Source organism: Oryzias latipes, chromosome 20 (genome assembly GCF_053564925.1).
Source record: "Oryzias latipes strain Hd-rR chromosome 20, Olatipes_Hd-rR_3.1".
Taxonomy (NCBI): Eukaryota; Metazoa; Chordata; class Actinopteri; order Beloniformes; family Adrianichthyidae; genus Oryzias; species Oryzias latipes.
In genome coordinates, this window is record NC_136256.1 from 3117975 (window position 1) to 3132202 (window position 14228).

The 14228-nt window shown below is 41.0% G+C and overlaps 1 protein-coding gene across 4 annotated transcripts in view; it reads right to left on the reverse strand.

The window, feature by feature from the left end:
* The window catches only part of sycp2l (synaptonemal complex protein 2-like), a 51031-nt gene that overhangs the window by 8295 nt on the left and 28508 nt on the right, over nt 1–14228 (reverse strand). For 2 of the 4 annotated variants that reach the window (XM_078938816.1, XM_078938815.1), the window contains 9 exons: nt 12781–12908; nt 10710–10830; nt 9489–9538; nt 9354–9420; nt 8223–8377; nt 3069–3102; nt 2686–2772; nt 2396–2574; nt 2226–2320 (listed from right to left, as the gene is read on the reverse strand). In XM_078938816.1, the coding sequence (XP_078794942.1) occupies nt 2226–2320; nt 2396–2574; nt 2686–2772; nt 3069–3102; nt 8223–8377; nt 9354–9420; nt 9489–9538; nt 10710–10830; nt 12781–12908 (916 nt within the window). Of the gene's footprint in view, nt 1–2225; nt 2321–2378; nt 2575–2685; nt 2773–3068; nt 3103–8222; nt 8378–9353; nt 9421–9488; nt 9539–10709; nt 10831–12780; nt 12909–14228 lie in introns of those variants that run through there. The other 2 variants (XM_023950328.2, XM_078938817.1) reach the window with 2 other exon arrangements.

Consider the following 14228-nt stretch of genomic DNA (forward strand, 5'->3'; position numbering starts at 1 on the left):
CATAAAACTTTCGGGTAAAAAAAAAAAACCCTGAACGGAGCCCACAGGTGGAAGCCGGGGATGAGGGAAGGGCGAAGAATGAGCGCTGAAGGTAAGAAAGAATGAACAACTGCGCACCTGGGCTTAAATATGACGCTCAGCAGGTGAGTTAATTGACTGAACCGCCCTACAGGAGTAACCTGTAAAACAATGCCGAGTGCCTGCCTGAAATTACGACAAGTATTTAAAACTATTTAAAATCGATACCATTATTGCCAAATAAAATATCACAATATTTCACAGAATAAATTTGTGGCACCTGAGCTGATGGACAGATGATTGGAGCTGGGCATTACCTGGGCTTTAACATGTGAGTGGATGTGGGCATTACCTGGGCATATACATGTGAGTGGATGTGGGCATTACCTGGGCTTAGACAGGTGAGTGGATGTGGGCATTACCTGGGCTTATACATGTGAGTGGATGTGGGCATTACCTGGGCATATACATGTGAGTGGATGTGGGCATTACCTGGGCTTATACATGTGAGTGGATGTGGGCATTACCTGGGCATATACATGTGAGTGGATGTGGGCATTACCTGGGCTTAGACAGGTGAGTGGATGTGGGCATTACCTGGGCTTGTACATGTGAGTGGATGTGGGCATTACCTGGGCTTAGACAGGTGAGTGGATGTGGGCATTACCTGGGCTTATACATGTGAGTGGATGTGGGCATTACCTGGGCTTATACATGTGAGTGGATGTGGGCATTACCTGGGCATATACATGTGAGTGGATGTGGGCATTACCTGGGCTTAGACAGGTGAGTGGATGTGGGCATTACCTGGGCTTATACATGTGAGTGGATGTGGGCATTACCTGGGCATATACATGTGAGTGGATGTGGGCATTACCTGGGCTTAGACAGGTGAGTGGATGTGGGCATTACCTGGGCATATACATGTGAGTGGATGTGGGCATTACCTGGGCTTATACATGTGAGTGGATGTGGGCATTACCTGGGCTTAGATAGGTGAGTGGATGTGGGCATTACCTGGGCTTATACATGTGAGTGGATGTGGGCATTACCTGGGCATATACATGTGAGTGGATGTGGGCATTACCTGGGCTTATACATGTGAGTGGATGTGGGCATTACCTGGGCTTAGACAGGTGAGTGGATGTGGGCATTACCTGGGCTTATACATGTGAGTGGATGTGGGCATTACCTGGGCTTATACATGTGAGTGGATGTGGGCATTACCTGGGCTTGGACAGGTGAGTGGATGTGGGCATTACCTAGGCTTAGACAGGTGAGTGGATGTGGGCATTACCTAGGCTTAGACATGTGAGTGGATGTGGGCATTACCTGGGCTTATACATGTGAGTGGATGTGGGCATTACCTGGGCTTAGACAGGTGAGTGGATGTGGGCATTACCTGGGCTTAGACATGTGAGTGGATGTGGGCATTACCTGGGCTTTAACATGTGAGTGGATGTGGGCATTACCTGGGCTTAGACAGGTGAGTGGATGTGGGCATTACCTGGGATTATACATGTGAGTGGATGTGGGCATTACCTAGGCTTAGACATGTGATTGGAGCTGGGCATTACCTGGGCTTAGACAGGTGAGTGGATGTGGGCATTACCTGGGCTTAGACAGCTGAGTGGATGTGGGCATTACCTGGGCTTAGACATGTGAGTGGATGTGGGCATTACCTGGGCTTTAACATGTGAGTGGATGTGGGCATTACCTGGGCTTAGACAGGTGAGTGGATGTGGGCATTACCTGGGCTTATACATGTGAGTGGATGTGGGCATTACCTAGGCTTATACATGTGAGTGGATGTGGGCATTACCTGGGCTTAGACATGTGATTGGAGCTGGGCATTACCTGGGCTTAGACAGGTGAGTGGATGTGGGCATTACCTGGGCTTAGACAGCTGAGTGGATGTGGGCATTACCTGGGCTTAGACAGGTGAGTGGATGTGGGCATTACCTGGGCTTAGACATGTGATTGGAGCTGGGCATTACCTGGGCTTAGACATGTGAGTGGATGTGGGCATTACCTGGGCTTAGACAGCTGAGTGGATGTGGGCATTACCTAGGCTTATACATGTGAGTGGATGTGGGCATTACCTGGGCTTAGACATGTGATTGGAGCTGGGCATTACCTGGGCTTAGACATGTGAGTGGATGTGGGCATTACCTGGGCTTAGACAGCTGAGTGGATGTGGGCATTACCTGTGCTGATGGACACTTGTAAGAAGCGAGGACACGTGATGCTGACATTCCTCCAGGGACAGAAGAACCTCTGCTTCAACCTTCTGCCAGCAGCTCTGAAATGCATGTATAGCATTTCATAGTTGATAAGACCAATAATCAATCGTCTCTCACCATGTGTGCCTGCAGACCGTGAAGCTGTGCTCCAGCTGATCCCTGAAGTCTTTGAATGCAGCCTTGATCCCAGATGATACATGCGACTCTAGCTCTGCTCCCTCTTTATTCACAGACTGCATGTGGTTTTCTACCGACCATACTCCCTTAGTGAAGGAGCAGTCAGTTCCCTCTCCATCTGCATATGAGCGTTCAACTGCAGCATGTTGGTAAATCAGATAAAAAAGTCAAATAAGGATGACCATCATGCATTAGTTTAAATCTGTAACAAGTTTGCACCTTGTAATAGGAAAACAATACAAAGAACCTGTGTGCTGTGACTTGTCCCCATCCTGAGGAGACTCCATCTGCTTCTTATGTGCAGGTTTGCCCTCCGTCTGGTCACTAAGGTATCCTGAATGCAGGCATGTCAAAGTTAAACAACCCCTGGATTTCTTTTTTCAAAGAACGTATTTATATTCATTAGTTGTTGCATTTTAGAATAATTCTAATGTATTTAAAGAGTTTGTGTAAATGACTGCACTACTGTTAATCAATACGTCCCTTTTTAATGTGAAGCGAAAAGGTCTTCATGCTACAGTCAACTAGCTGCTAGAACATCTGTCCTCAGCACAGTTCTGTGCATAGAGTTAGCAGGCGCTCAACAAAAACATGCAGTTTCCTAAAGAAGAATTAGGAGGAAGGAAAAACCTGAATCTGGAGCTTCTCTTTTTCTGAGCCCCTCCTGGAAAAAAAAAGAAAAAAAAAGGTATTTAAAAAAAGATTCAACTTAAATACAATCTGAAAGCCAAGAAAAGCAGTTAGTGTTGATATTTGAAGGTATAAAACCAATTAACATGTTTGCGCTGGTTTGACACAGAGCGGCTCTTTGTGGAAATTTTATTTTATTATTAATAAATTACAAATCTTAAAATCTTGAAACAACAAACCAACAAGATTTAGCCTTTTAAAACTGCTGTTTTTAGAATCATAACAGCTGTTATTAAAGCTAAGAAAATATGAACAAAAAGTAAAAGTTACAGTCACCAGCTCAAAATAAAGTTTTAGTGAGCAAGATGAGCTTAAAATGGGGACAGAAATGGCAAAAACAAAGGTCCCATGAGGCCATTCCACTAAACAAACCAGCTGCCTACCAGGCTGCTTGTGTGTGGGGCCAAGCAATCCAATGTCAGCCAGAACCAGAGAATCCTGCTGACTGGGGATGGCATACGTCAGGTAAAGCATGGCAGTTTTTCTGTGCAGCCAAGAGTTACCAACACCTGAGCAAGTGTGGCTGCAAAGCAGGCTGTAGGGGTCGGTGCAAATGCTAAAGCAAATGCTAAAAGCTAGGTCTTACCTGCACAGCTGTGTTCAGTTGCAAGTGTGAAGTCTACATCTGTCTTTTTTTTCTTAATTTTTGTATTTTTTTTCTATTTTACATTTTTTTATGTATTTTATGCCAAAATAATCACAGTGACATGCCCATGTTCAGTTTCTTGAATCCAGGTTTACATGATCTCTTTCCTATGGTCACCGTTTGTTTGGCCAAACTATTTTATCCTTTAGCTTGCATCAAAACGATGCATAAATGCAAACAATCGCTCAACTAACATGTCTTTATTTTCCTGATTTCTAACAAATTAATTACTGTCTTGAATATGACTCGTGATAGTTTGGTTCGAAAAACTTGGTAATAAACTTCCCTGACTGTTGATTTAAAAAATCCTGTTGTTGAGGTTTTAAGGGTTTTACCTTTTGTTGTGGCCATTTTGAAACCATCTTGGATATTTCCCAAGCAACACTTTCTGCAACTAAAATTACTTGTATGCAGCAACGTATCACCCAAATCCATGGGGTCGAGATAAAACTTCTTTGTCAATTATACAACCTCACCATTCACTTTCAACCACAGATGTCGGCCATCTTGAAAAATGGTTGCCAGCTTGGATTTTTATGTGGCCAATGTCTATTTTGGAAAGACCTGGAGACAATCTGTGGCAAATTTCGTGCTTGTTTCACCATCTGCAGGATTTTTAGAGTCATCTGCTGTTCTACTAAAGCTTAAAATGACAAAAAACGTAACAGTTATAAATGAAATGCTTATGCAATTAACGTAAATCTGCTAATTCATTATGCAACACAAAGCTGATTCACATTGATAGATGGTAAATGTAAATGGTTGAAGATTTACTATCTGCCAGAGTGTGTGTTACACTACTGAACTGAATAGACCTTTTTCACACTTCCGCATTTTTCGACCGGAAATACGTCAATGACGTGTAAAACAACTTCCTGTTAGCATACCGGCAGATATGCACAATGGCAGAGTCGAAGAGTTGCAGTTTCTGTTGTGTTCCAGGCTGTTCGTCTTCCCACCAAAAACAGCCCTACCTTTCATTTCATTATTTTCCTGTGGATCCAAACCTGAAACCCACATGGATACAGGCGATCCGAAGAGATGAAGGGCATAGTTTTAATGTAAACACAGGTAGCACCGTCTGCTGCCGGCATTTCGCTCTGGATTGTGGTGCGGCTGCGTCGTTCGTCGCCTGAAGAGTGGTGTTGTCCCGAGCCTTTTCCATTGGAACAACTTTACTGCTCCTTTGAGAAGGGAGTCAGTATATGACAGAACCTCAAACGTCAGACTATGCAGCTGTGCTGTGAAGACGGCGACATGGTGGCTAAGCTAAGGCAGTAAAGATGGATCACAACTACGTGACACACCCACCTGCAGGTAAGGTTGTTCATAATGTGTTTGGTTAACGTTAGTCAACTATGTGTACCGTTATTGGATAAATGCATTTCTACCTGAACAAAGAAATGTTTATAATAAAAGCTGTTCACGCTCTCCCCTATTTTAATTACATGTATTTAATTAATTTGGGGTATTTTGTCATTAACAAAAATAAATGAAATGTATTTGTAATTAAATACTTAACATACTTTTCGAAACATGATTACTGTGTTGTATTGAAAGGTGGCAAAAATATATTAAGACTGATTTTTAATTTCTTTATCTTCACAGCTGCTCTGGATGAGGCTTTGGATTACATCCATGACTTAGAAGCCAAGTTCCTTTGCTGGAGCCAGGAGACGATGTCATGGCGGACAAAGAGTTCCTCATTCAAGACCTCCTTACTGACATTGGATCTAAGATCATCATTCCACCTTTTAAGCTTTCAGCTCAATTCAGCAAGGAGGAAACAGAACAAACCCAAGCCATTACCCGCCTCAGAATTATGGTGGAAAGAGTGATCGGTAGGATAAAGTCCTTTCACATCAGGGACTCTCCCGATGTCCACTGATCCACTGATGGGCAGTGTGAATCAGATCTGGCTTAACTGCAGTGTTTTGGGAAATTATCAAGGACTTTTTTGTTTTGAAGAGTGAATTAATGTTTGGTATGTAAATAATGTATAATGTGCAAAAAGTATGGAACAATTTAGTGTTTCCACATATTCCTAAAATCTAATTAAATATAATTGTTATATTCTTAATATTTTTCTGTTGAAATGTGACTTTGACTTAACAAAAAAATTAGATGAACAAATAAAACAATTCTGGTCAAAATTGTGCCTCATTTAATTTTTTGGTATGCGTAACATCAACTGATTAATCACAACTCAAATAACATCAAACATTTACAATAAAAAATAACATTACAGATCAACAGTAAGACAGAAGGCTGAACTGATTGTTAAAGACAAGATAAGTGTAATTTAAGGTATGCATTCATGCATTTGCCATAATATATATCCAAGTTCCCTTTCATTCCAATCTCAGAAACTCCATCCAAAATAGCCTTGAGAGGTTGGGGCTGCACCTGGCATAATCTGCTTCCAGATGCCATCAGATATGGATCTGGCTGTGGTCCTACACAAGAGAAACAACACATAAAAGTTAGATATGAGTGCATAACTACATTTAAATTTTATTCATTATATCTGCAATAACCATAATTTGGTTAGTCATAAGATTAGAAAAAACAACTTAACTTGCTCACAAAGCAACACAAAGTTAATCCCCTGTATATGCCTTGTACAGTGTGGAGCTCAGACTGTCCCTGCCAACTGTTTTGGGCTTTTGCACCACCAGCTCACTAACCGGTTCAGGATGGATTCCCTTATAAATAAAAGGCAAAAAGCAATTACAGTCTGTAGTCACAACTAGGGGTGTTTTTATAATAATTTACAGTTGTTATGGATACACATCCGTTCTTGAATCATAATGACAATTTTATCACAAACCCACCTGTGTTCTTGTTCTGTGCCATCTTTGCAAGCCACTCATGCAGGCCAGGGGGGGGACTGCCTGCAGACCCAGCTGTGAATAATGTGCGCTCTGGAACAGGATGGCAAAAGGATGTCATTGCAGAATCCTTTATCAGCCACACAACTGCAGGAGAAAGCTTTCAGGTTGGCACTTAATGCATCCAGTGATATCTAACCACAATAAATTAAATAGGTTACAGTTACTTATGTTGCTACATCAATGTAACATGAAACTATAACTATCAATAGGGTGACCAGATTTGAGTTTGTAAAAAAGAGGAGTGAAGTGAGTTTGTGAGATATTTCATCGAGAGTAATTGGTGTTCAGAGCTGCATACATGAAGCAAATATGATTACATTTCATCTATGTTCAATGTTATTTTATAATATAGGTATCAAAAAAGAGGACATATCCAGGAAAAGGAGGACGTCTGGTCACCCTACTTTCAGAAAAATAATACTAATAGTAAATGAAGAAAGTGCCGCAACCGCAGCAAAAAGAATGAAGATGCAAACGAGCAACTTGACATTTCTTCTTTACAGCTTCACCAAATTTTTGGGTTTTATGTTAATCTCATGCCTTTTCACTTAAACATACACACAACATATTCACTGCGATGTGTTATGCCTTATATTACAAATTAATAACACCAGGATTGACGTAAACACACAGAGTTACCGGTGATGCGGCTATGGCTAAGCTAGCTGAAGCTTACCTTGGTAATGGTGGATAAACTTTTCGTGGACGAATTTATATCCCTTGTCCAATTTGTTTCCTTTAGTTGACGAATGCATCTTCACACTCTTCACCACATTGGCGCTGGTGAACTTCGGAACACAACTCAGGCTCTTCGAAAACACGCGAGGCTCTGCCAATCCTCCGCCAGCGAAGCACAAACAGGAACTGGGTTTACACTCTGATGACGTGTTTCCGGTTTTTGCGAAAAAGTTCTATTGTGGGAAAGGGAATCGTAGCATCCCACCTGCAGATGTTTGCATATGTTTATGTTAAACGTGTCGAACACACGTGCTTGATTTAATATTTTTGATTTTGTTTCATTACATTACACCAGACTTAATGTAAAGTTTTTCTTTACTGTTTCGAGATTATTAGCAAATCAAAAATAAATTTTCTTTTGGGTGTTTAGTATTCCACAAATCATATATAACACCAAAACAAAACCGTGAGCAAAAAATTAGGGTTAAAACCAAATTGTGGGGAAAGTGAAATGTTGGAGCCCAAGTTAAAACTACGATAAAGGAAGCATAATAATAAGAGGTACCCTATGGACCCCACTTTGTATCTCGATTGCTATGCTTCTAATGCTAAAGACTAGAGGGGGCTGTTACAGAGCACTATGATAAATGCAGTTTACATGACAAGTCACTTTGCTTCATTTGGAACCCTGGTTAGAGGCAGTTTTGACTGCTTACTTTATTTACCCAAACATTTGGTGAAGTCACCATTGTTGTTCCATTGTTTTGATTACTATGTTACTTCTTGTATGCTGGGACCATAACAATAACATCATAAATTTGTAGAATGACATACTCTAATTGGTTTTTGCAAACAGACAAAAAAGAAAAGACGTACATTTTTTGAGGGAGAGATGCTTCTTTGGAAGTCTTGTGAGACGTGAAGATCTGCCATTTCACAATCCTGTGAAGCCGGCTGCAGCCCATCAGACAGGTGATGCTCAGACTGACTGTCATCAGCGACATCAGATGATAACTGGAAACCAGCTGAATCTGTACAGAAAACAAAATGATTAGAAACACAACATTTTTGCTGAGGTTTTAAGCAGACAGTCATCCACACAGATACCCCACAATTCATAGTCAATGGCTGACCCCTCAAGATCCACGTCCAGCCACCATGGTCCCTTTTCTTACATAACAACCCAAAGTTTCTAACCAACATCCAACATGTTTCATAACACAATTGTGAGAAACCAGACCTGAAATAAAGTTATCAAGCAAGCAGTGCTTTAAGCCCACCGTGTAAGGACTATCAGATGTGACTTTGGGGAAAAAGACAAATAACCTGCATGCTTTGAGTTTAAATGTCGCCCCTTGACCAACAATCAGATCTCTAAACTCCAGACAACAAAGTCAAAGACAAACAGTTTTGCTGTAGATCAAACTTCTAAGTGATACTTTAAAGTCCCATCAGGTGTCACGCACCTAGGTGTGTGACATTTGTTCTTTGCATTTGACCCTGGAGGAGTGGTGAGCAGCAGACACAGCCTTACCTAGGGGACCATTTGGTGGTTTAACCCCCCCCAATCCAACCCCTTTATGCTGAGTGTCAAGCAGGGAGGCATTGGGTCCCATTTTTAGAGGCTTTGAATTTGAACTCATGCTCTTCCATTTACAGGGTGGACACTCTACCACAAGGCCACTGAGTTGAGCTGAACTTTATGTGCAAGTCTTTTCATTCCAACACCCAGATTTATGAGCGTTTACTAAAATAACTAATAAACTCTGACTTAAGCCGGTGATGAATCTGAAGGACGATTTGAACCATGGGAACATAATCAACATTCATCAACTCCAACTGAAGTGGGATGGACAACCGCTCACACTTGTTATACAGATAACCTGCCCTGTAGGTAATCTGAAGGGCGGAGGATTCTTCAGGAGGAGGACAGCGGCCGTTTACACCTGCACTCGTTTCTCCCTGCTATTCAGGGTCCATGACAAAAACATGAACACCAGTACTTACCATGAAAGGTAGGGGTTGAGCTTCTAATCTGATCAAACAGGATCTCTGCTCTACTTTTGCCCATTATCTGGAAAGAAAAAATTTTCAGATTTTTTTTAACCAAAACTGTGTCTTCTGTTTAAGTGTGGCAGTTACCTTAGATGAAGGGGAGCCTTCACTGCTGCATGGAGATGACATGGGTAAAACTAGGAGACAGCTCACAGTTAGCATCCTTAAAGTCTGTTTGATGGACCGATTCATTCTGACTTTTAATGTGTGAGTTTAATCTTTTCTTCTCCCCATAAGCCTTGATGGGTTCAAGTCTGTGTTACAAAGCTGTAAAAACTAACTTTTTGGATGACCGGTCACATTTACCACAAGTTGATGAAGAGACAGTATTACAAATGCGAATATTGTAAGTGAAAGCTAAATAATAATAGTAAATTAGATAAAGAGTTAACTAAAGATAAAAAAGAGATTAAAAAAATGAGCCAGCATGAAGCAGACAAAAGCTTGAAAGGCTTGAAGCTAAATCAGTTAAATAGGAATTAAAACCACATTCATGACCTGTTTAATTTCTCAAACAATGGAAAATTGAGAAAAAAGAACTGGAAGTCCACAATAAAGGAATAAATTCCAAGTCTCAGACATTCCATAAAAAATGTTGTGACTGCGGTCACAAGAACATTGATCTGCTTCTCTATAGCCTCTCTACCTCGTTCAAACCTCCAGGTCGACTTTTTCCTTGGCTTCCTCTGTTCCATGTTGAGCGTGGAACACAGCGTGTCATCAGACAGACATTTTCTCCATCTGTTCCTGATTCATCCCATTTGAATAAAGAAATACTTAGAAATATACTTTTAAGCTTAAATTATGTTATTTATGTCCTCCATCGTGGGAAAGATTGCTACAGAAACGTGTGAAAAACCAGAAACACAGTTTTCACTGGAGTGGGTCTTTAGCGGAACGGTTGCTCTGGTGTGCCGTGGGATTTTTGTCAAGGAGAAAGCGTTCCTTGGCTCAAAAAAGGTTGAAAAACACTGCTTTAAAGGAACATGAAGCTCTTCATAGAGTTGAAAACGTCTAGCCCCCAGAGCCCTCGGCCTCAAATAATGTATCTGTACTTTATAACCATAAAACATATCAACACCAAAAGCTGCCTCCTAAACAAGCAGACCACTTTGATGGTAGAAAAAAAAAAAGAAAAGTAGGAAGAAACCAGAACTCATTTATTTATTTAGATCAATTCAACATTCCTGTGAAGAACCTTGAAACAACTTTTGTTTTGGTTGGACTTTATAAATAAACTGACATGAGTTTAAATCTTGTGCTAGTGAACATGTCTGCATATTCTGCGTGATGAAGGACAGAACTTACTCTTGAGCTGACTCTTTCTAGGCGGCCTCTTGCGGTTGTACGATCGAGCTCTGGGTTTGTCTGTGGAGGGGAAAGCCTCGGCTGCCTCCCATTCTACTGTCCTGGGCAAACTTGGTACTTTCTGAAAAAAGAAGAGCATCTGAGCAGCTTTCAAACCTGTGTGCAGGCATTAGTTATGGTTACTTTGTCTGAACTTACAAAAAAACAGCATTTTCAGCTCCCAGGTGACAAAGATTTTGTTCTTGAGTTCATGTATAGCCAACAATAAAGAAAGATTTTGTGCGAGATGGATTGGGTTAATGTACCTTTTGGTGTTTGAAGTTTCCTTTTAACAACAGGAACAAACAAATGCAAATAAAAGGAAAACCTAATTTTTTTAACAGAATTCAAAACCCAAAATTGCAAAAATCAAGTATGTTTTCAACCCGTTTTATCATCCATTGCTTGAAAAGAAAACTGATGTCTTATTTTTCTTGATGATATAAAGGAAGAAATTGTAATATTCACTTGCACACGTATCATATGAGTTTCTTTAAATTGTACCAATATGCTAACCGTAAGCTTACTCTGGTTCAGGTTGTCACCATGATTGCAAGCAAAAACTTCCAATTTAGACAAAGTAAACAAACAGCATGTTGTTTTTTTGATATCTCCATTTTTTCTGACACAAACATGATATAGATAAAAAATAAATGGATTCATCCTGAAGTGTAAAATATTCCAAATCAAAATCAATTTATTTAATTATGTTTTTATGTAAAAAAGATTATTATTTAAAATACAGACTGTTGGAAGACATGTTCAGAGAAATACTCCTCTTTCAGTCAGACAACTCATGCAGTAAAGAAAGATTTATTCCATATTTCTTTTAGTTTGGCGTAAGGCTCCGTTCAGATACATAAAACAAAGATCTCCATAGAAAATTTTGGGTATTAAACTACCCCTAACGGCACGCACAGGTGGAAGCCGGGGAGGAGGGTGGGGTGACAAATGCAGAGCCCACGGAAATGGAAGAAGAGGATTGGACCGCACCTGGACTTAAGTAGGACGCTGAACAGGTGAGTAAATGAGGATGAACCGCCTGCAGGGAGGAGTAAACGGGTAAATGCAATGCTCGAGCTGCCTGCCCAAAATACTCCCAAGGTCGTTAATTTTTAGAAAGACTGATGATGGATACCAGTCACTGAACAACAGAGATTTTTACACCAGTTCTTATTGCTGCATCGTGATCGTCTTCAATCTCTGAAATCTGGACACTGTCCAAAAACTGGATTCAAAAACACAAAAAAAGCAAAAGCAAAGATGTGGCAAAAATCCAAATTCATCCTAAAACCCAACACCTCAAATCAAGACATCTTTCAACTTTTAGTTCCTTAAAACTTTTAGCATTTTACTACTAAACAAATTTGGGGTAAGACAACTTTCACAAGCTTACAGAACCATATTGTATAAATTAAAATCTGTAAAGCAAAAAGAGAAAAGAAATCTACAACCAGATAACAGTTCACTTCAGTGAAGAGGATAATAACTGGAAATTGCTGAGTCATTTCAGCCAGTCCTTCATCAAAAATTGGTTTAGAGCTTTGGATTGTTCTTTTAGGTGGTTATGGTGGTTTACTAACCAGACAAGATTTTAGCCACCGCAGCAGCAACAGAACAAGGAGACACACTGGCACATGAATTCATATTAGGATCACTTGATTGACTTTTTTCTTCCATGTGCATGAACCGTTATCCTGTGTCTAAGGTTGTTTCTGAAGCAAGCTCTATTTTTACCTTTTCTGTTTGTGTCGTGATCCCTCCACTCTTTCTTCCAGTTATGTGAATGAAACCCTAACCCCTCCACACCTCTGCTAAGCACAATGACATCCCACAGTCACCAAAGGCAGATTGTTTCAGACTGTTGCACGCCCAACAAATGGATCTGCAGAGATCTTTTTTTGCTGCAGGAAGTATGTGAGTCACTTTCATGAGACCTGCAGGACTGGAAATCCTCCCCAGCATCTATGAATCCTTTTATTTTGAAAGTGTTGTAATGCACCACCTATTTGACCAGAAAATTCACAAATACCTGGAAAACTTTCCCAACAGCCTCCTCCAAGTCCCTGTGATGCTTGTAGCTGAAGCTCAGTTCCACCGTATGACTTCTGCAGTTGTGAAGTATGATGGGACTATTCAGCTCGACTGTGAGGACCGTCTCTGCCCAGGTCCACCAAGGGAACGTAAGAAGAAAGTCATTATGAGAAGATGTTGGAAGTCAGGCCTCTTCAGTAACAGGGTTTTGTGTGTCAGTACATAAATGGGAGACAACTGATTCGTGGTGGAGATGGAGCTGACCAGAAACACAGAAGGTTCACAGATGCACCATGTTTAAATGTTCTGTGAACAGAGGCTTTAGTCAATGAAGATGAGTTCACAGATGAGCCAAGACGTTCAGAGAAACCTCACAGAGATATGTGCTACTTAGAATCATTTGGAGTAGTGGAGTACATTCTGGGTTTTTTCCTACAGATTGAGGACCTGATGGAAGGATTCCTGCAGCTACAATGGGATTCCATTCCAGCCAGGGAATCTCATATCCCTCGTGGGAGCTGGGGGGTATGCAGACTATACCTCCTCCCCCGTCCACAGTGTGACATCCTGAGATATGTGTTAATGATAAATATTTACCCACTGACCGATGCTAAAAAATGGGATTTCTATAGGTTTGAATAATTGCAATCATTTTTATAATTAAAACTGTGTTTTTGGTGGTGTTCATGATGAGGTTATTAGCCTGACACCACCTAGACAGCATCAAGACTTCATCTCTGTAGGCCGTCTGATCGTCCCCAGAGATCAGCCCCACCACAGTAGTGTCGTCTACAAACTTCACTATGGTGCTGCTGGTGTGGGCTGGTCTGCAGTCTGCTGTGTAGAGTGTGTACAGCAGAGGACTCAGCACACATCCCTGTCAGGAGCCTGTGCTCAACATCTGGGTGGAGGAGAAGTAGGGTCCTAGTTTAACTGTCTGTGGTGTGTTTGTGAGGAAGTCTTTGATCCAGGAACAGGTGAGTGGGTGGAGTCCTGGGTCAGACAGTCATCTTCTCCATGAGGAGTATGTGAGTGAGAGAGTGAAAGCGAGAGAGATTCCATCCTCTATGGCTCCGTTTCTGTTCTAGTCTGTTGATCATCCATCTTGGTGTTTTTTAGGAAGAATACTGAACAGCTATGCATTTAAAAATTTTCTTGGCCCAATTTAAACCTGCTATGTGTATGGAAAGAATAGTGCTATGAGATATGAATACATTCAGTAGTTGGCAAATAAATTGGGGTCATAATTGAGTAAATCTGATGCTAAAAAGGTCAGTCCCTCACAGTCACAAACTTCACAACATCACTTGTTTAGAAGGAAAGTAGACACAGTGTCTTTACAGGCAAAGAGGTGACCAATTCTGAGCAGTGTAAGTTATAACTACCACACTTTGTAGTTATGACATACACATTTAAGGCTTTGTCATGGCAACCAGAAACTAGAGA